The sequence below is a fragment of the Epinephelus lanceolatus genome, chromosome 17 (genome assembly GCF_041903045.1).
Source record: "Epinephelus lanceolatus isolate andai-2023 chromosome 17, ASM4190304v1, whole genome shotgun sequence".
In the NCBI taxonomy this organism is placed as follows: Eukaryota; Metazoa; Chordata; class Actinopteri; order Perciformes; family Serranidae; genus Epinephelus; species Epinephelus lanceolatus.
The window spans coordinates 25,168,599-25,189,942 of record NC_135750.1 but is presented as its reverse complement, the minus strand read 5'-3'; the positions used below and the strand labels follow the sequence as shown (position 1 = coordinate 25,189,942).

Here is a 21,344-nt window from a genome sequence, read left to right as displayed (position 1 = left end):
GTTGTCTTTACCCTACTTACTCCTTAACCATAACCACAGCACCCTCATCTCTCCTCCGCAGTTAAAGTGAATAAGCTCCAGACACAGTGGGAAGGTGGGTTTGATAGGGAGAGGATGGTGGGCATCACGGTGTGGGAGCGGACGGGAGGGGGGTCACGAACCCCCCATACCAGACTCTGTGTGCGAGCGCGGGTAAGACAATTACGCCATCGGAAGATAATTATGTAACTCTGTCTCCTAACAACCGACCGCAAACGGTTCATACCCAGAAGAGTTTGATTGACAGGCTCTCTGCGAGCCTCTATATAAAAGGAGGGAGGTGAGCGCCTCAGTCACTGTTGTGCCTCCAGTCCTGCAGGCTGTGGATGTAGCGAACCAAAGTGGACTTTACGCTTTTTACGCACGAGGTTTTCAGGAGATACCGCGTCTCATTCATTTAATCATCGGCTTCTTTTAACCGATCTCATCCTTTTTTATTTTCTTATAGTCGGATATCTGATTGTGTTTTAAAATAGAGACTGCATTCGTCAGGTAAGTTACATGGACGGCACTATAGCCTGTTTTTTTCTGTATGAAGAGATAGTATAAAGTCGAGAGTAACTCATCAAGAAAGTAACTCAGACTGACTTTAGAGAGAATTAAGGGATTTTATTCATCAATAGTCAACAGCCTACAAAACGGAATCTGCATGTGATGCTGTAAACAGTTTATTGTAGCTGATTATCTGGAATTATTTCATCTTTCATTGTAGCATTTTTATTTCGCTTTATTTTTTTACCCTCTATTTTTGTCCTTATTATTTTACTGAGAGGCTCAAGTGCAAACTCAACATGTGAGATGGACCATGGGTGTCAAACAAATACAAGAGGGACATAAAAACTAATAAAAAAAACTATTTCTGCTGTTTTTTGAAGGAGATATGATACTCAGGAGAAGTCTCTTCCTGCTACTCTTATCATTTAATCTCCTCCACGCAGTACCTCAAGGTAAGTGGAAACCTTGAAGAAGACTGTAATGCTGACTCATATATTAATATAAGTTATTAATATGATTGCTGTTATTATTGAAACTAACTCAATGCCTGAAGCCCCGCTAACTTGAGGTGCAATCATCAATTCCAGTGACATTTTTGCCATTTGTCCTTCTTTCCTTTGTCTTAAAAAATAGCTTTTCTTATTTTTAAAAACAAAAGACCTTATAAACTCTTATTCTTTTCCCTGAAATATTTGTCCATTTGCATTTCCTCTTGTCTGATATGTAGATGGTGAGCAGGAGGATGAGACATCCTTCGACTTGTTTGAAATCAGCCACATCACGCGCAAGACTCTTGGGGCCAAACAGTTCCGGGGCCAAAACTCGGATGCCCCCGCTTACCGCTTCATTCGCTTCGACCACCTGCCTCCAGTGAGCCCCCCAATACTAAAACAAATACTACGTCAGATCCAAAACAATGAGGGCTTTGTATTTGTTGCCAGCATACGCCAGGACCGCGCATCGCGGGGGACCCTGATTGGTTTGGAGGGCCCCACTGGCCAGCGGCAGTTTGAGATTGTGTCCAATGGACGGGCCAACACTCTGGACCTGATATACTGGGTGGACGGCTCCCAGAACGTGGTTTCGTTCGAGGATGTGGACTTGTCTGACTCACAGTGGAAGAATATCACGCTTCAGGTTCATGGGGAAAATGCAAACCTGTTTGTGGGCTGCAGCCTCATAGACAGCTTCATCCTGGATGAGCCTTTCTACGAGCACCTGCAGGCTGAGGGAAGCCGCATGTATGTTGCAAAGGGATCCATCCGGGAGAACCACTTCAGGGTAAGACGGAGACTTATGGGTAGCTAAACCAGGATTTCCTAGGATCTGGAAACTCATGTCTTTCTACATCAGTCCCTTTGTGACTTTTCTAACTGTGCCTAGCAAGTTTAATGGCCTCACAATGTTTTGTCACCTCTCAAATGTTACAAGAATCTGAGGTTTTAACTGAGCTCATAATAAAAGCTTGTTTTAAACAACAGCTTCTAGAATTAGAGACTCAGAAACTCCCTCTTCAAAGTGTAGCAGAGTGCCTCAGTGTTGCCCTGGTCTTCCTGTGTGGAAAGGACTCCAAATTTAGACTCTAAATTGCCCCTTGTGAGTAAGAATGGGAATGTCAGGAGTGAAAATGTTTGTCTGTTAGACTTTTTCCACAATGCCAGCTTGAACAGTAGTAAGAATGGAAAACAAATGTGTGTCATTTCAAAAAAACGCCAAGGTAGCCCAAATACTAATCAGAGACACATATTTTCTTACCAAACAGGGCCTCCTGCAAAATGTACGTTTCATATTCGACACCACAGTGGAAGACGTCCTGCAGAGCAGAGACTGCGAGCTCCCAAAGCAAGGTAAGAGCGAACTTTTTTAGGGGGGTTATCTTTAAGGTGTTTAAACCAGCAATCACCCAACGGTTGCTGCAATACTCAAGCAGTGGGAACCATTTCTATTTGTGTGATTTTCACAAGCCAAATGATGAGTCAAAAATAATTTTATTTGCTAAGTGTTTCAAGCCCAATACCTTACAGATGTGATTGGGAAATCCTTTCACATGCAATCCTCCAAAGCATAGTATCTGTGTTTTGTTTAGTATCAACCACAGCAACTTTCCAGACCAAACAGTTTACCATTCTCTGTTGACTTCCTTTGTATGAATTTTTTTTTTGGTCTTTTTTTTTAAGTGGGTCAAGAAACTTGCAGATTTGATATGTCTCCCACCATTACTTCATGTTTACGGAAACAGCGGTGTCGACGCAGTGGCTTGAGGTCGAGCAGTGTGCGTGGTGAACAAAAGGAGATACAGATGCTTACATTTATTTCTATTGGCAGTGGACTCGGTATAATGCCCTGGGAAAGAAATTGAAAAGAGAAAGTGAATGCTATACTGCAGATTGCGGAGCCTCCACTTCCAGCCTTCCAGCTGCACACACACACACTCACGCACGCACACACACAATGAAGTCATGAATTGGCTGATTGGGTTGCTTTTCTCAGCTGAGGCTTTGCTCGCATGAGGACTAGTACCTCATGATCCTCAGCAGGGCTCACACGAAGAGCGGCTGCAACTAAAAAGACACAGATATCTGAGTAAATATGTCAATAATCATCCTTTACAAAGCTAAAGAGTCACTGGATCTGGAAACAGTGTCTTTAGCTCACTGTGACAAAGCAAATCCATATGCGGTGTGCGTGTTTGTGCGTGACAGAGCGGTTGCTGCATTTGTGTTGCCACAAGCAGTGTTGAATTCCAGCTGAATGAGTTTATTTGTTTAACAAATGTCACCAAGGCCTGGAAGTTTTCTACATGCTGGCTGTACCAGTCAAGGTTCTGCGCTGGTAGCAGTTCTAATGCCAAAAGTCACTCATAAACCCACACAACCCACGCTCATAAAAACTGTCATGTTGGACATTAATGAGCGGTGTCAAAAGTACCCACGCTTTTTGCTCTTTTTTCATTCTTTCCTCTATCTGCTTTGAGTGTAAATAAGAGGATGTCTATCAGGGAGAAGAAGAATGTGTGAATGCTTTCACAGACGAGCTTGCGCGCATTCACACGCACATACAGCGTGAAGCCCTCCTGAGATTTGAATGAATCCAGCAGACTGAAAGGGAAAGAAAACACAGCACTGGCTACAGTGGGACATCATTGGGCAATTTGGACGACTACTTGATTTAGTGTCCCCTGGCCGGCTATTAATCTTCGCCAATTTACATAGCAATCCAAAGCAGTTGCAGATATGTGCTGTGTTTTGGCTGAGTGACAGGCATTCCTTTGAGCTTTGATATGTGTGTTGTGTGTTTGTTTTCAGCATCACAGATTCATAAAGCTCATCATAACTGAGGTTCAGTGGTTTGAGATACAAATTGGGTAAATACATTTAAAGGATGGAAAATAATAATTATCTCTAGGTTGTGTTTTTGGTGCAGTTTGTTTGTCTTTTTATGCAGAAAATATACTGGCCCAATTTTCATGAAACTTCCCCACTGGCAACGGACGTCAATATGATATTGTTAGACTTTCATGTCAGACAGACATTAAATTTTGGTTGGAATGAAAATTGGGTTCATAGTGTTTTAAATGTCTTACAACAACATAATTTTATGTTGTGTAGTAGTGTATTCTCATAGAATGGTTTGTATGATATCCAATGAAAAATGCATGCACATCAATTTATATGATAAACTACGCATTTGCGACCCATGAATTTAGGCAGTATAAGATACTGTGGTTAGGTTTAGAAAAAGAAACATTGTTGGGTGTCTTTAGGTTTAGGCAAGTAAAGTTACTGAAGTTAGGTTTAGGAAAAGAAATGTGGCGAGGACGTACCTTAGAATAAGTCAAAATTCACTTAAAGTTTACACAGATCCAAACACGCTACTCCAGGGGAAAGTCCTGGGCCAAGAACCGTTTTTTTTGGTGACCCATCCACCACCCCAACCTACCTCCTTAGAAGCCCCCAGTACTGCTTCCTTGTTTACTGCCGTCAGCGCATTGGTCATGTGATTACAGCCTTTCAAAATACGTGGGACGAATTTGGGTGCATTACTTGTCAATGTCAATGTCATCTTCGCCAGTGTTCTACAAATTGAGAGTGGCATTAGACGTCCTGATGTTGAATTTTGATTACCCATCGTCACAACCGAAATTCAACCAAATATCGATGTCCAATGACGTTGGTGGCCAGCTTGGTAGGTGGAAGGGTGTGGCATGGGCCAATGACTTTACTTTTAGTTTACTATCAATATCAATCAATATCAATAGTGTCAAAACATACAAAATACAAAAATAAAATACAGGAATATGTTGACTCCGTATTCCGATCCATATTTATGGGTACCAGTAGTCCTCTTGGATTGGCCTACACATGTAGTTGCTCAGGCAGTCATTATGGAGCACTCGGGGACAGCGGTTCCATGGGAGACCCTGTACAATTGTAACTCTGCCACAGCTGTAACAATACTTTTTTTTCAAACTAATGTGTGGCTATAGAAACTTCTTCAATAAACTTCTCCAGAGATATTAAATACATATATTTAGACATAGTTGCACGTACAGATTTACATATCATAGAAGACTGGACTATTGGCCCTGTTGGAGGTCTGAACTCTCCTTCTAGTTTCATATGTCTAATGCAAGCCCATAAAAGATGCCCTGTCCTGTTCTGTAAATTGCATTTTTTTTCTTGTCTACATTGTGTTGAGATCACAGCTGGCAGACATGTCACTCTTGGTTGGACCTCCTGCTTCAGATTTGCAGACTGTGCAAAGACTCAACATTTAGCCTTTCAAACAACCCTGTGGTTTAAGATTGCATTCCCTTCGACAGTGTGCACTAAAGGAGAAGAGTTTTTAGTGTTAGTAATGACTGATAAATGCTGTGACTCAAGGGATTCTCCCGCACTTTGGCCTCTATTGTGTTGACATCTAGACGAGGGCATCTCCAGTGCCTATGCTACCGATCAGCTCTAAGGATAAGACCATGAGCTTCACAGGCTCCTTGTAAATCAATCTGTGTGGTCACTCCGGTCTGTTAAGTTCATATTGGAAGTGTCCACTTCTCTAAAAGGTCTTGGAGATTTATGACAGCAGTTGTGGTTTCTCATCACTGGAGGAACACCCAGATTTCTGCCATCCCCTTCCCGTCCCGTCCTTCCACAGCCAACGCTGCTGTCATCTCTGGTGGAAAGATTTACCTTCACCATTTCAAACAGATACATATTTCAAATCAAACACCCCCTGACTCAACATCTGTTTTGGGGAACACAATAAACATTGTAATCACCACATTGTTGTGATCTTTTTGCCGTCTATGGGAAAACAGGAAATCGCTCTGTTGCCTGATCATAGTCCTTGTGTTTCAGTCATCATGTCTCTCAAATATGTTTTTCATCACCAGGGTTGCTTTTTCATTTCCTTGCTTGCTCATTCACCTTGATATTTTCCTTTCTTTTGTCCCTCCAGATGAAGCTAATATTGTGAGCGAGAGCACCGAAATTGTTGATGTGAGTCCATCCATCACTACAAATATCATAGGTCAGAAGACAGACGACCCAAGCGCAGATATGTGCGAGCGCTCCTGTGAGGAACTCAGCACCATGTTCCAGGAGCTCAAAGGTCTACGTGTTGTCGTCAGCAACCTCATTGATGGCTTGCAAAAAGTGGTAAGTAGTAGAAGTCTAGCATAAATCACTGTGATTGTTTTAGACAAGCTGCTGCCTCTTTTGTTGTGCTTTAGCTGCCAATTTCAGTGATGAAGGCAAAATCAGTAAAATCAGTTTTTGTGTGAGGGAAGAAAATTCACATTTCAGAGAAAATTGACATTTTAGGAAAATAAATGGTACAGTCCTCAGTGTGGCAGCCAGGAAGTAAGAGGTCCGAATTAGGTTACTAGGTAACCTACATTGGTTTGAAAGCAAACAGTAAGTAGCCGCAGGGCTGTTTATAGAGTCGCCTGTGACGACTGAACCCGCTTGACTCCTGCTATCTGTGGCAGCGTGAGTCAGACAGATTTTATGACATGTTACATGTGGATATAGGAAGTGTTCCCCTGGCAGCGATGGGGTCCGGTCTTATGTCTGGCTGTGTTTAAACAGCTCATGTGTTTCCTCTGGGAGCCTCCCAGCAATAAGAGAGTCTGGGCATGAACCTTGGGAAAAAAAAAAAAAAAGGCTGGGATGAGAAGGGTCCCTGAGGCTCTTCCAGACCGAGTGGTGTCTTAGATTCTAGTGCTGCACACTGCTGCCTCCCTTGTATACACATATACACACATCTACACACAAAACTTTGGCAGCAGTTTATCGACTGACAGCTCCCAAGTGTTCAGGAGTCCAGCCAGAGAGCCCCTGGTCTCCAATTGGGTTGGAGGTTACAATGTGCATAACTAAGCAGCAATTTTCAATGGGCTATTTTCCTAGACACATTAGAGATATAAAGAAATGCAGTGTTTGCAATTTGCAGTAATGAGAAGCACATTTTGAAATTAACATTTCCTCGTTAATACAATGGGAAAGCATTTTTTTTGTAGATGCACTTCAGATCAAATCAAGCATTCTTCTTTCCAGTCCATTTAAGTTTTCTCTTTTCCCTCATTAGGTAATTTGAAAGAAAGAAGTATCATGAGCTTCACTCAGAGCTTCAGTTAGATTAAGACTAATTTCACTTTACCGTGAGAAAAAAATCTGAAACTTGTCTTGCATCCCAGGACATCAGCTGTTTCACATAAATACAATGATACAAAACAACATTAACCAAACAACAAAACCATACTACAAATGCTTCAGATCACATCAGGCAGTATGAAAGTGGCTGCAGCTGACACACAACACTGAATTGGAGAGGGACAGATCGGTTCATTGAAAGGGCGACGGGATGCCACATTTGGCTCTTAATTATTATGACATGTATAGTAGTGGTTGTGTGTTTTCAGAGCTTTAACTTGACGGATTTTCAGCAAACGTTATCTTACTTTTATATGAGTAATATTTAAGTGAGACAGGATGCACTACTCCTCTTTCCATCTGGTGAAATGTAACCTCACATGTGCGCTCTTAACAGAATCATCTTGTAAGCAGGTGTCCGCCTCCTCATGCTTCGTGGAATGCAGTGTACCTTTATCATGAGTGTCTCCTAATCGTTTCTGACTGATCTCCTTTCTGACTGCAAATCTGTCTGTTGTTGTATGTTAAGACAGAGGAGAACACTGTCATGAAGGAGCTCCTTGGGAAGATGAAGAACTCTAAAGAGAAAAACATGTGCTGGCAGGATGGCCGCCTGTTCGACGATAAGGAAGACTGGGTTGTAGACAGCTGCACCAAATGTACCTGCCAGGTAGTCATATGTGAATATGTCATATGGGAATATGTGCAGATTTACTGTGGATATCAGTGATTCTAATATAGCTCTTATATTCATTGATGGCAGGAGTCCAAGATTGTGTGTCACCAGATTACATGCCCACCAGTCGCCTGTGCCAGTCCGTCATTTGTCGATGGCGAGTGCTGCCCCGTGTGTATGCGTAAGTAGCCTCCTATTAGCCAATGCACCCAGCATATAAACAGAATTATAAACACATGCAGTTTTTATGTATGCATGCTATTTTAAATTAATGGTTCAATATGCCATAAAAACAATATTCCACGCATATTAAATTTTAATACCACAGGACTGTTGCAGCCAGTTTGTCTTTGTGAGCGGACCACATATTTATTGGCCAAAATATAAGATACTTAGAGTGGCTACTGTGGGTTTTTTAGATGAGGTCATTTGATAAACAGGATGACATAAAAAATAGTGCGGTCATGATCCTTTGCTAGCACTTTTATTATTCTGTTTTAACATGGAGCAGAGAGGGTGTTTCTTATGCAAGAAAAGAAATAAAATGTTGACTTTGTGCTGTTACTTTTTCCAACTCAAGACCGTGAGGATGGCTGGTCCCCTTGGTCAGAGTGGACAGAGTGCACGGTCACCTGCGGGACAGGAACTCAGCAGAGGGGTCGATCATGTGATGCAACCAGCAACCCCTGCACCGGACCTTCTATCCAGACCCGCAAGTGCAGCCTTAGCAAATGCGACAGCCGAAGTAAGGATGTTTTTTTAAACTCTCCTGTCACTCAGCTTTCATTTAAATAAATGGCATCCAGTAGTAACCCCCTTACTGCTGTGATATTATCATGATCGAAATATGCATATGCCATTTCAACAACTACACAATAATCTAAAACAAATAACAGCATGACATATGGGAGGGAGGACCGTGATGGAACTGTGGAAAAACTGAGTTAAAAATGAGATGAGATCCCCCCAAAGTGCAAAAGAGCGAGTTCACGCCTCCATAAATCTGTTGAAAATGGATCCATCTGAGTGAGGCCGAATCCCAGTGAAGACCTGGATCACATGGTCGGGTTGCAGGGTGTGCCCAGTCCAAGTTAATTCCAAATAAATCACTGGCTGAGAGGGTGTTCCACAGTGCAATGACTCACCACCGCCTGCCATGCAAAAGAATATCAAATATTAATGAATTAGATCATTAGATATACTATTGATGAGGTGGATGCCAAAACTGATTAATTGTGCTTTGATAAATTGGGGGGATTAGCATGTTTTATTACTTGCAGCTAACATTACACTGCATCTGTGTGAGTGACTGAATCAGTCTAACCACTGGAGGATAGTTTACCCACAATGACATAAATACTGGCGCAAGCATCTTAGAACATCTTTGAAAGTGAGCCATCGTCGCCAGCATCACATAATGTTTACTCGTAGAAAATGTGGTGGCCAAATTTTTGTGCTTTTCCAAATTAAACATGTCTGTAACTATTTGACTGAGTTGAAATCTAGAGGATAATACATGACATGTGTGTCTCTGTCTGACATGTTTGATGTTTGATCCCCAGTTCGCCAGGATGGAGGATGGAGTTTGTGGTCGCCATGGTCATCTTGCTCAGTGACCTGTGGCGAAGGACAGATCACCAGGATCCGACATTGTAATGCACCCGTGCCACAACTGGGGGGTAAAGACTGCGAGGGGAGTGGGAGAGAGACCCAGCGCTGCACTGCCAAGCCCTGCCCCAGTGAGTATTCCAGCCTGTTCGGGGAACACTCAAAGCTGCATCTCCATTACAGCAGCGTCCATGTGGAACCACCAGACTTTCTTGTGCCTCATGGCTCCCCCGAGGCAGCATTCCCCATGTGTTTTGGACTGGCGTCCTGTCTGTCTTTCAGGAAATGTTGACTCAAATCAGCTCAGTATGTTTTCTCTTGTAGTATTAAGTTCCAGGCTTCTGACTCTGGCTGCTTTTTCAGATTTCAGACTTCAAATGTTGACTTGTTTTTATTTAGAAACAAAGTAATACAATATATTTGTGGAATGAAAGGCTTTATGTCAAAAATTCACAACTGAACATCTGTCTCTGTGTCTTTTTAGTTGATGGAGGTTGGGGTCCTTGGTCTCCATGGGCAACCTGTTCAGCAACATGCGGAGGGGGAATCAAAAGCCGGACGCGTGTGTGCAACAGCCCTCAACCTCAGTACGGCGGCAATAATTGCATCGGGGAGGCCAACGACAGTGACAGCTGTAACAAAAAGGACTGTCCTATTGGTGAGCACCAGTCACATGTCATTAGCCAGGCAAGCTATAAGCCCTAGGGACGGCAACTGGTATAGAAATTCATACTTCCCAGAGGGTGAATCCCACTGACGTTGGTGATCATACAGCTTTTCCTCTAGTGACAATTGTGGTCTTGAGTCAACCAAATAACCATGAAACCAATGACATTCCCACCAGCTTCAGCGATTCTTTACATTTAGCTCTTATTAGCAACTGTTAACATGCTAATACAGTAAATTAAGTTGCTCAACATGTAATAATTACCTGCTAACTGTTATTGTTAACATGCTGTGTTGGGGATGTTCCTGGGCAAAGTGTGCAGGTGAGGTTGGGGCTTTATAAAAAGGTATCGACCAGGTGCCAGACCATAAGCATCACGCATCCATGAGGAAGATATGAAAATTGTGGACACAGCGCCGAAAAAAACCACACAAATATATAAAGGCAAAACACCAAGCGGACAAAGCTTGGGTTGGCTTTCCGTTTCGCTGGTGATACTTTTTACAAAAAATAACCAACAATTCCTGCATAGTATACTGAGTACTGTAAGATTAATATATACTTTTGACAGAATGCAAAAAAAAAAGAACAACAGCTTTTCACACTTATTCCTCACAGAGTAAATAACTCGGGGACTGTTCTTGGAGAGAGATGCTGAATATTTTGATCTTGAAGCATCAAGTTGAGATAAAAACCATCACAAATTAAAGTTGAATCACTTGGAGACTCACCATTCAGATATGTCCAGCAATGTTTAAATCAGTTTCCTTTGTTTGTACCCATTCTTGTCATGTAAATCCCTTGCAGATGGCTGTCTGTCTAACCCATGCTTTGCTGGAGTGGATTGCAACAGCTCTCCAGATGGATCCTGGGAGTGCGGCCCATGCCCTGCTGGTTTCCGTGGAAATGGTACCCACTGTGAAGACATCAATGAGGTAAAAGTTGCTGTTTTTCTTATGTGCATGAACCAGACGTATGTTTAAGACTTCATTCATGTAATTATTTGTCTGCATTTTACTGATGCTTTTCATTCCCTCCTCCAGTGTGACATGGTGTCCGATGTTTGCTACAAAGTGAGTGGAACGCAGCGCTGTGTAAACACAGATCCGGGTTTCCACTGCCTGCCCTGTCCAAGGCGCTACAAGGGCAACCAGCCTTTCGGTATGGGTGTGGAGGCCGCCAAGAAGAACAAACAGGTGAGCTGAAGTTAGTCTCATTCAGTGCCAATAACGAATTGTTGATTGGGTGCTATTCAAACAGGGGGAGCTTTCGAAGAAGTGAGAACAAAATGCATTAAAAAAGAATACAGAAGCAGTCGTGTGGATTGTTGTACATCAGATCCAAATTTATGAATGATGGAAGCAGCAGCTCGGGTGATATATAAGCCTTATTCTTGCACTGAGAGTGTTTACAGTGTTGGAGGGGAGCCACCACATATGAATGTGTCTCACCTTGACCCAGTATCAGCAAGCAGAAGGAGAGGAAGGAGAGTTGGGCAACTCTTAACAACAAACATATGTTACACACTTTCACTGTATAATCAGATTGAAACTGTAGTTTCACTGTAGATGCTGAACGGATCAGTGCTTTTGCTCAAACAAAAGGATGTGGAGCTTTTTTCTTAACTCTTGCTTGATCTTTTAAAGACCTCAGTATTTCCACACACACCACAACTGCTAAATAGCAGCTGTATCAAAGGTAATGTGGCATGTCATTTAGATCACAATAATTACTGGATTGGAACACACTTTTCTGCTCACTTATGATCACCTGGAAAACTTGCCGTGCCACTCTGACCAGCCCTTGCACAGCAGTCCTTGCGGACCATCTTGTCACTCTTCGGCCTCTGCAGCTGCTTGTCTTTGATATGATGCCCCAATTTCACTAATTGATTTGGGAAAATGGGAACTGTCTCATCGCTGGCATTAAGGGGGCTCAATTTCACAGTTTTGATCAAAGGCCTGTTCTTGCTGTCACTCTGTGCTCTATGAGCTCATGGAGTGGCATCCAAACTGCAGTTATGTTCATCCTCCGGTAATGAGTGGCAGCTGTGAATACCTTGCGCTGCAATAAAGCGGCAACAGTGGGTCATAGTGGGATGTATGATGCATTAAGTGGGATTTCACAAAATCAACTGTGCACAGAAGAGCTCCACACTTTGGCTTTGTCCAGAATCTTTCCCTTAACCCGTCACTTTGATTTGCAGTAGTCCTCAATTTGGAGTGGCTTTCCAAAAAAGAAAGCTACAAGGAGTAAGATAAGTAGTCTTGACTTGAAGTGACAAAAAAAAACAAAAAACAAATAAGGTCATTTTGTTCCCCGGCAGATCACATCCAATGCTCTTGATGTTGGATGTGGTGGCAAATCTCTTAATACAGTTCCACCTGCCCTTTTTATTTCTTTAGGTGTGTGAGCCAGAGAACCCATGCAAGGACAAGACCCACAACTGTCACAAATATGCCGAATGCATCTACATCAGCCACTTCAGTGACCCAATGTACAAGTGTGAGTGCAGGACTGGTTACGCCGGAGATGGCTTCATTTGTGGAGAAGACTCGGACTTGGACGGCTGGCCCAATCAGAATCTTGTGTGTGGTGCCAACGCCACATATCACTGCAAGAAGGTATTTCCTTGAACTCCATCATCTTGTTGGATGTAGCCTTTCCTGCAGTGATTATGAACTATCTTTAAAATTACCTACTACTTTTTCAGGATAACTGCCCCAGCCTTCCCAACTCTGGACAAGAAGACTTCGACAAAGACGGTCAAGGAGATGCTTGCGACAAGGATGACGACAACGATGGAATCCTAGATGAGAGGGTATGAGAGTCTCTAAAACAAGCACATATTTTATTCTGTAATTATGATACTTGAAGAATTCTCCAACAACTATGCACTTTCCGCCACAGGACAACTGCCCCCTCCTTTACAATCCTCGCCAGTTTGACTTTGACAAGGATGAAGTTGGCGACCGATGCGACAACTGTCCCTATGAACACAACCCTGCTCAAATAGACACTGACCACAACGGAGAAGGGGACGCCTGCGCAGTGGACATTGATGGAGATGGTAAAATGGAGAAGCCTAAACAGATAATAGACTCTAATTGTTTAATTTATACATTTAATTCTCAAGAAAATATCATCAACTGCCCTTTTCCTCAGAAATTCTGAATGAAAACGACAACTGCCCCATGGTGTACAACACTGACCAGAAGGACACTGACATGGACGGAGTTGGTGACCAGTGTGACAACTGTCCATTGTTGCACAATCCTGACCAGGTACCATATCATATAATAACACTTTCAAGTACACCCATACGAACAGGGAGTGTTAACACTCTTAACCTCGGTCTGTATTTATTCAACAGACTGACGTAGACAACGACCTGGTTGGAGATCAGTGTGACAATAACCAGGACATCGATGAGGACGGCCATCAGAACAACCTGGACAACTGTCCCTATGTGGCCAACGCCAACCAGGCCGACCATGACAAGGATGGAAAAGGAGACGCATGCGACTATGATGATGATGATGACGGAATACCTGACGACAAGGACAACTGCAGACTGACACCCAACGCGGACCAGCTGGACTCTGATGGTGAGGATGTGACATTGAAAGGGCTTTAGGATTGCAGGATCAGGTGCAGGCCATGTGCTTTGGAATTACATGTGAATTCAGCTGTTGATGTTTTGCATATTTGCCCAGACATTTCCCCACTCCATTCCCCATGACAAATTTATTGTGTCAACATGTGCCTGGCAACACTTTATAATACATGTTTTTGTCATTATGTAGAATTCTAATACATACTTAATGCTGCATGCAATCTCATTGACAAAATAATCCCAACACCAGGACTGTTCAGCAGCTGCTAGAGCTTTTAATTGTCTTGCCCTGCTGTCAAAGAATTGTAGATGCTTAGTTAGACATGGGCAGTATCAAGGTATTACAGTATACCAGGGTATTTAGAAATCCTGAAGGTATGACTTTGAATACTGTCAAAAATACAGACACTCCTCTTTCTATTAAACTGATACAGAGATGCTGTATCGAGGTATTGTAGTGCACAGAACGTGCCACCAGAGGTCAGTCTCTACTGTCAGAACAGGCAACTGAGCTAAGAAAGATGGTGACTGCGAGTGGTGGGGATAACGTTACAAGACTTGTAAAAAAAAAACAGCCAGCAACAACAGAGAGAGACTGCAGAAAAAACAGCATATAGAGCCAGAATATTTTCACATCTATCTTATTTGTTTTGGTTTGTTTTTAAACAAGTACCATCATATACCATATTCCCTGGGAGAATGTCAGGAAGGTATGTGGGTATAAAAAAAGGTACTGCCCAAGCCAGTGCTCAGTTTGTTTTTTCAAATTTTGAGATCAAGGTTATTTAAAGTAATAGTTCAAAATAATCTCAACATTAATTAATGAGCTACCATTAGTTAATTACCATCATTAATCTCACATGACCAATTTATGACACCAGCACACATTCAGTTAAAATAGATTTTGGCCTGATGTGCAAGACTTATTGAGACTGTCGTCATACGTGTCAGTATGGGAATTCATCATCCACAGATAGATTTATTGTTTGCATAATGACCTGGTATTTTCTGTCTGTTTGCTCAGACAGTCTCTCTCCCATGGACTCCTTGCACTCAAACTTTGTACTCATTACTCAGTGATGCTCACATTTAGCCTTAGTGTGCGTTCTCCCAAATGTTTCCACAGTCAGCAATTAGCTCCACTGCAGCAGGTGTGAGATCTGGTGGCTGTGGAAAGAGTCACCGACCCTGTTGGCACGAGTGATGTCATTCTGCATGACTTCAGTGAGCCGCCCAGGAGGGCACACGCACAGGCTGTGAAGTTTTTATTTCCTTTCGGCTTTGCTCGTGATTAATCCACAGTGCCCAATTTCAGCAGGGTTACCTGGAGTTTGAACAGCTGTCTGTAACTGGAAACAGACCGTGAAGGAGAAAGGCCCTGGACACTGACACGTTCACACTCTTCACAGCTCATCAGATAGTGTTTATTTGATAGGATCGTTTGAGCCCCTTGTGAAATAACAAAGATGATGACAGAAAGCAGCTAGCTACTTCCACGCAGTGGCCTTCATTAGCCACTGGCGTCCTTTCCACTGTGAGCTCCTGGCCTGCAGTCTGGCTTTAATAGACTTCAGGCTTCGGATGGTTACAAGTATCAGTGGAAGTTGTCACAGCATGAAAAAATGGCTGATTTGCCTTAGTAGACTTGGCAATAGTATTAAAGCCACTTTCCTGGGAAGAACTGCTTTTTCCCCATTCATTTTTAATATGAACTTGGAGGAGCTCCTCAGCGCTCACTGCAGAGGGATTTTTATTATGATACTCACATTAGCTGCCATAGAGATTTTTCCAATCAATAGGAAAAATGTAGTTTCAATCATGCATGTCTAATTTATATTGGGTCAAATCTATGTATTTGATGTCTTTTCCAACAGGTGATGGAAGAGGAGATGCCTGCAAGGATGACTTTGACAACGACAATATCCCAGATATTCTTGATGTGTGTCCGGAGAACAGTGCCATCAGTGTCACAGACTTCAGGAAGTTCCAGATGGTCCACTTGGATCCTAAGGGAACCACCCAAATTGATCCAAACTGGGTGGTCAGACACCAGGGCAAAGAGCTGGTTCAGACAGCCAACTCTGACCCAGGCATTGCAGTCGGTGAGTGGCACAAATGTTTCTTCTCCAACAGCCCTTTCATTTGCTCTTTAAAAGATGTGAAACTCTGTTTGACTGCACAGCACTTATTTAACAACATGTTTCTTTCACACCGTCGCAGGTTTTGATGAGTTCAACTCTGTGGACTTCAGTGGGACGATGTACGTGAACACAGACAGAGATGATGACTATGCAGGCTTTGTGTTCGGCTACCAGTCGAGTGGGCGCTTTTATGTAGTGATGTGGAAGCAGATCACACAGACTTACTGGGAGGACAAGCCTTCCAAGGCCTTCGGCATCTCTGGCGTTTCACTTAAGGTCGTCAACTCAAGCACTGGCACAGGAGAAAACCTCAGGAATGCTTTGTGGCACACGGGCAACACTCCCGGACAGGTGGGCTGCAGTCTAAATGCTTTGTGGTCTGTTTTAATGATGGAAACAGTATTAAGTGTTATTAACTTTTTCACATAGGTGCGGACACTGTGGCATGACCCCAAAAACATTGGGTGGAAGGATTACACAGCTTACAGGTGGCATCTCATCCACAGACCGAAGACTGGTTTTATAAGGTGAGTAATAAAGTTAAGTCAGTGATAGGCAGTATGTGTTTTGGAGGTTTTATTTTATCACTCATATCTTTCTACTGCAGTTTTTCTTTAGCACTGAAATCTGAACACATTAAGAAGTTCATGTCTGTCTCATATTTTGCAGGGTTGTGGTCTATGAAGGTAAACAGATCATGGCTGACTCAGGACCAATTTATGACAAGACGTTTGCCGGAGGAAGGTTAGGCCTGTTTGTCTTCTCACAAGAGCTGGTGTTCTTCTCCGACCTCAAGTATGAGTGCAGAGGTTAGTACAAACATTTTGATTCCTTTAAAGCTGTAAACATAAATGTTTGCTTTCTTGCAAAAATAATGACGTATGTGTGAGTGCATGTATGATATTAAATTTCAAAATCACAAAATTTGACACTACAGCCAGAGATGTATTTGTTTTACACTACACGTTTCCATGTGCATGATGGTTGCCTCGTGTACCCTGCATCCATTTGGAGCATTGGTTGTAACATCCTCAGAAATCATTTTGATGCATTTGCATGATGCAATACACACATTAATGATAGGGGTAGTGTTGGCATAATGCCATTTCAAAATTTAATGGGTTCTTCCGTGGGCCATGCTACACCTCTCCACCAAGTATCATGAAAATCAGGCCAGTAGTTTTTTTTCTGTATCCTGGAGACAAACAAACCAAACTGAAAATCCTAACCTCCTTGGCGGAGGTCTAAGCTAAGAGAAGCTAGGAGAAAACTTTCTGTCACTGAGGCAGGCTTTAGCTATTTTTCTAACAAACTCAGATATACATTACATACAGAGATTTTGAATCACGTAAATGCAACTTGTGAATTATATGTAAATGTAAGCAACAGTATGTATAGATGATTAAGGGCTTTGTTTTGGGATTGATGTGTCTGTGAATGTATACTATATGTGTCTGTATGTCCAGTATATGTGTGTATGTAACATGGGCATGCATATGATCCACATACCACATATCTGTACAGTACAAAGATCAGAAAGTGGAGGAAAAAACCTCCAATTTTGAATAATGTGGGTAAAGTCTTTAAACCTTCAACATCTTTTTTCAAACCTCAGATAAGCCGGAGTTGCCAACAGTGTTCACAAGGTAATGATAAAAGGGTTTATGTGTTGTGTGTTGGCTGAGGCAAAAATACAGAGTCACGCTATGTTTCTGCTTGTCAGCTTGCTCATGTACAATGCCCCAGATGCATTGTGAAAGACCTTGCGTGTTGGTCCAAGGACTTGCGATCTTCTATTGAGTGCTAAACAGTGGAAAATGAGCCTGCAGCCTTTTCACAATCACAGCCACAGTTACTGAAGACACGCTTTTTTTTTTTTTTCTTGACACACAGTGCACATGTCGTTGCTGCACTCTGGCACTTTGACTGTGTGAATCTCGTTGAGTGTCCTAGTTTTGATTATAAATGTGGCGGTAATGGAAGCTGTTTTCTCAATCTTTCCACAGATAACTGAATCAAGTCTGATAGAACAAAAAACATCAGAGGGCCGAAGACAAGAATCTCTCAAAGTAAACATCACGTCATCGCTAAATCCATTTCAACATAAATGAGACTTTCCATACTTCCCCATGCTTTGCCTTGATCCATCCGCTGGAGAGGAAACCATGGACAATTTCACTTTTCCTGTTGACTCATGTGCATTTCCCAAGCTGGGAAAGAAGAACTGATGAGAGTGGACACGTTTTTATAAAAACAGATTATATAATTATAACTATTGTACCTATGTCTACATTTTAAAGGATCCATTGTACAACCAGTTACATGCTGTATATGCTTTCCTACAGTTTCTTGTAACTTGTTAGTGACTCGGTTGTTCTCTATCTTTAATACATTTTTGTCTTTTTGAGATTAAGTGGTTCACTCATTGTTAATCATACAGTGTCTGAAAAAAACTAAACAGTAACCAAAGCATAATCATTCCTCAAGTCCATTACTATTTCTCCTCATTCTTTTCATCCTGAATGTGTTTTTTTTTCTATGGAGAACAATTTAAATAAGACATTTTAGTAAGTGCCAAAGATGTTTATACTAAGTCTGTATTATAATTCCTTTTTGTAAATTATTTATGCTTTGCTTGTTTTGTTTGTTTGCTTTTTTTTGCTAGAGTTTGTAAATAATTATTTATTTGTTTACACTGACAAAGCGTATAATTGAATATCACAAACGCCAAGATAACGCATTATATAGTTCTGCAGGTTTTTTTTAGTGTTGTCATGCATTTCCTTTACTTGTTAGTTTTTCAAATCTTTCACACAAACTGTAGTGTAAAGCTTTCGAGCGGATAAACATCAGCTGCGTTACACATAAACACAGCATGTGTTACTGTATGTAATAGCAGCTGCTGGATGGAGTTCATTCTGGGAGTATGTGTATGTTTAAAAAAGCCACTGTTTATTTTCTTAGCTGTCCAGACAGGGCTTCACTGTCCTCAAAGTGATATATCACTTTGGTACACGTGGAAAATTTTTCGGTGCTCATTCTCTGCATCTATAGGAGCTTATAAATGGTCCATCACCAAAACTGGCTGCAAACTGGGCTACTGGCACTGCAGCAAGCACCCTTTTCTTGCATTATATTAAAACACTTTTTATCTTCAACACGTCTACAAAAAACAGAAAGTAGATCAAGGTGTCAACATTAATTTAGAAGTAGTTAAAAAAAAAGACTTGCAGTTTAAGTGCCTGGTTCCCAGTAGGTCTAATGTTGCGTACAAAGCACAGTGACCTATCTTATGATCAGCTGAGAGTCTGCAGTTTAGCAGTCAGTCATTTTGTGTGATGAAATCATCATGTTCAAATACAGTGAAAATATTTTATACAAATACTTTTACATTCATATGTTAGTCACAAGTATCACTTACAGATGTTATGAAACTCATGTGTTGGTTGAAATGGAATCCATATGAAGGTTTTTTTAACAAAGTGTGACTGTGTGACTGCACTGTGTGGATCGAGGACGTGTTAGTGTACAACCTTGTTGTTAGTCTGTATAGTCTCTGTGTTCTTACATGTTTAGTCTCCATCTTGTTCATTTTGTTGAGAGTTTGCAATGCACAAAATGTAAATTTTTTTTGTATACTTGTGTTGTTAGATATACATTTTCTACAAACATTAGTGTAAGATTGTTCTGTTTCATAAATAAATCTCCTTTACACCATTTTGTTGACAGGTATCCTACTGTAGTATGATTAGAGTCATACTATAAATACTAAGTTATGCCGTTCAACAAATCCAATGAGAAGACCAAATCCAAGATTTGTGTTACAAAGATTCTCAAAACTTTTTGACTTTACTATATTGTATTTGGCTCTCAGCACCAACTCATGTGATCCTACTGAAGATGTAAATCTCTTAGTTTTTATTTATTTATTTATTTAGAAAAGACTTAAAAATTTCTGTAAACAGCTAGGCACCGTAGCTTTTTTATTTGTGAAAGTTTTTATCCTCAAACAAAACATAGATACTAATGTCATTTAGCAGTCCAATATGCACAACTGATGCAACAGTGAACATGTCAACCAGCCCTACTAAGCAACACATCAAATACCCCCACCCACCCTCCCATCCCAACATAAAAGAAAATAAGTAAGTAAATAGATAGGTAAAATAAATGTAAAATAGAATAAAAACCTGAGTTCATGAGTGATAGATACTGAGGGGGACACTTTGAGAAACGGAGTAAATGAGTAACATTACAGACATTGGAGACAACAACAAACAAACAAACAAACAAACAAACAAACAAAAAACGGAAAGTAAAATAGAATCTGTAATTACACAATACACCCTATACTATACCATAGCCACAGACATTTTGGCAAATGTTACTCAAACAGGAGTAAACTCTGTATTTGTTGGGGACTATTTTCAGTGTTGGAATAATACACATTTGGTGCGATATGGCAGCAGGACTGTATTTTCTGGATTAACTCAAAGTATACAGTGCCTGCATTCACGACAATGAAGGAACATGTCACCCACTGCAGCAGTGTGGCTAACCAATGTGTTTTTAATAGTTTTTGGACATCAGTAGAGGTCTGTGGCACAGAGGAAAAACCCATATCATGGTTTAGATATGCAAACAACATTTAGTAGGATGAATTTATTGTTGGTTTTGGCCCTCAGCACATGATACCATCGCACAAGGCATCTTTTGAGCATCTGTATGAGACACAGGGCTTTCCACTAACTCCAATGAAAACCCGTCTACACCAATGATGTAGTATTAAGTGCAAGAAATCCCACATAGGGCAAAGCAGGCAGGAGGGAGTGCTGGTGGAAAACTCAAACAAACCAACCCAGTCTCACTCTCAAGTCATCGAAATTCGGTGCTTGGGCAGAGACTTCTGGCACCAGACAGATGAAAAAAGCAGTCCTTTCACGTCAACATGATAGGTGGCCGGTCGCCATTATAGTTTAATGGCGCCCGGCAGCGAAAGTCCTGGTAGTGCGGGGGAGGGGTGGTGGATGAATCCAACAACCACAGACTTTAACCTGGGAGTCCGATGTTTGCTTCCCATGAGACTGTAAAGCCAAACCCTGTTTTTTTTTTTTCCTAAACTCAACCACGTGCTTTTGTTGCCCAAACTATGTGTTTGTAGTTGAAAGAAAAAAGGCATTAATTCACAGTGTTGTACCGACATAGTGTTTATTTTGAAAGAGACTATATGCAAACGGTACATTTCATAGGAAAACGGAAGTGTATTTTTATAAAAAAGGCAATGCATGTAACAGGCTAAAGTTGACACAGCATCCCATACCTTCAACAACCAATGCATTCAGGGTACCTTGCACGTCGTATCTGGACGTGAAAAGTCCATGACCAAACGACGACATTTGACGAGATCGGAGTGAGAATGTGTTGAACAAACACAGGACTTTGACCCAGG

At 41.6% G+C, this 21,344-nt stretch overlaps 1 protein-coding gene across 2 annotated transcripts; it reads left to right on the top strand.

Annotated features, from left to right (window-relative positions):
- The first annotated feature begins 323 nt into the window (after positions 1-323).
- Positions 324-19,612, top strand: thbs2a (thrombospondin 2a). Of its 2 annotated transcripts, XM_033613589.2 has the most exons (23): positions 324-531; positions 915-986; positions 1,262-1,815; positions 2,297-2,381; positions 5,992-6,191; positions 7,717-7,857; positions 7,951-8,044; positions 8,444-8,608; positions 9,426-9,602; positions 9,956-10,129; positions 10,946-11,073; positions 11,182-11,334; positions 12,544-12,762; positions 12,852-12,959; positions 13,049-13,208; positions 13,304-13,422; positions 13,512-13,746; positions 15,629-15,856; positions 15,975-16,246; positions 16,325-16,422; positions 16,565-16,704; positions 17,511-17,541; positions 17,902-19,612. In XM_033613589.2, the coding sequence occupies exons 2-23, from the start codon at positions 920-922 to the stop codon at positions 17,903-17,905; spliced, it is 3,552 nt and encodes a 1,183-aa protein (XP_033469480.1). In that variant the 5' UTR covers positions 324-531; positions 915-919; the 3' UTR covers positions 17,906-19,612. The 2 variants fall into 2 exon arrangements, with proteins under 2 accessions (XP_033469480.1, XP_033469481.1); XM_033613590.2 differs by lacking the exon at positions 17,511-17,541.
- Positions 19,613-21,344: the final 1,732 nt, after the last annotated feature.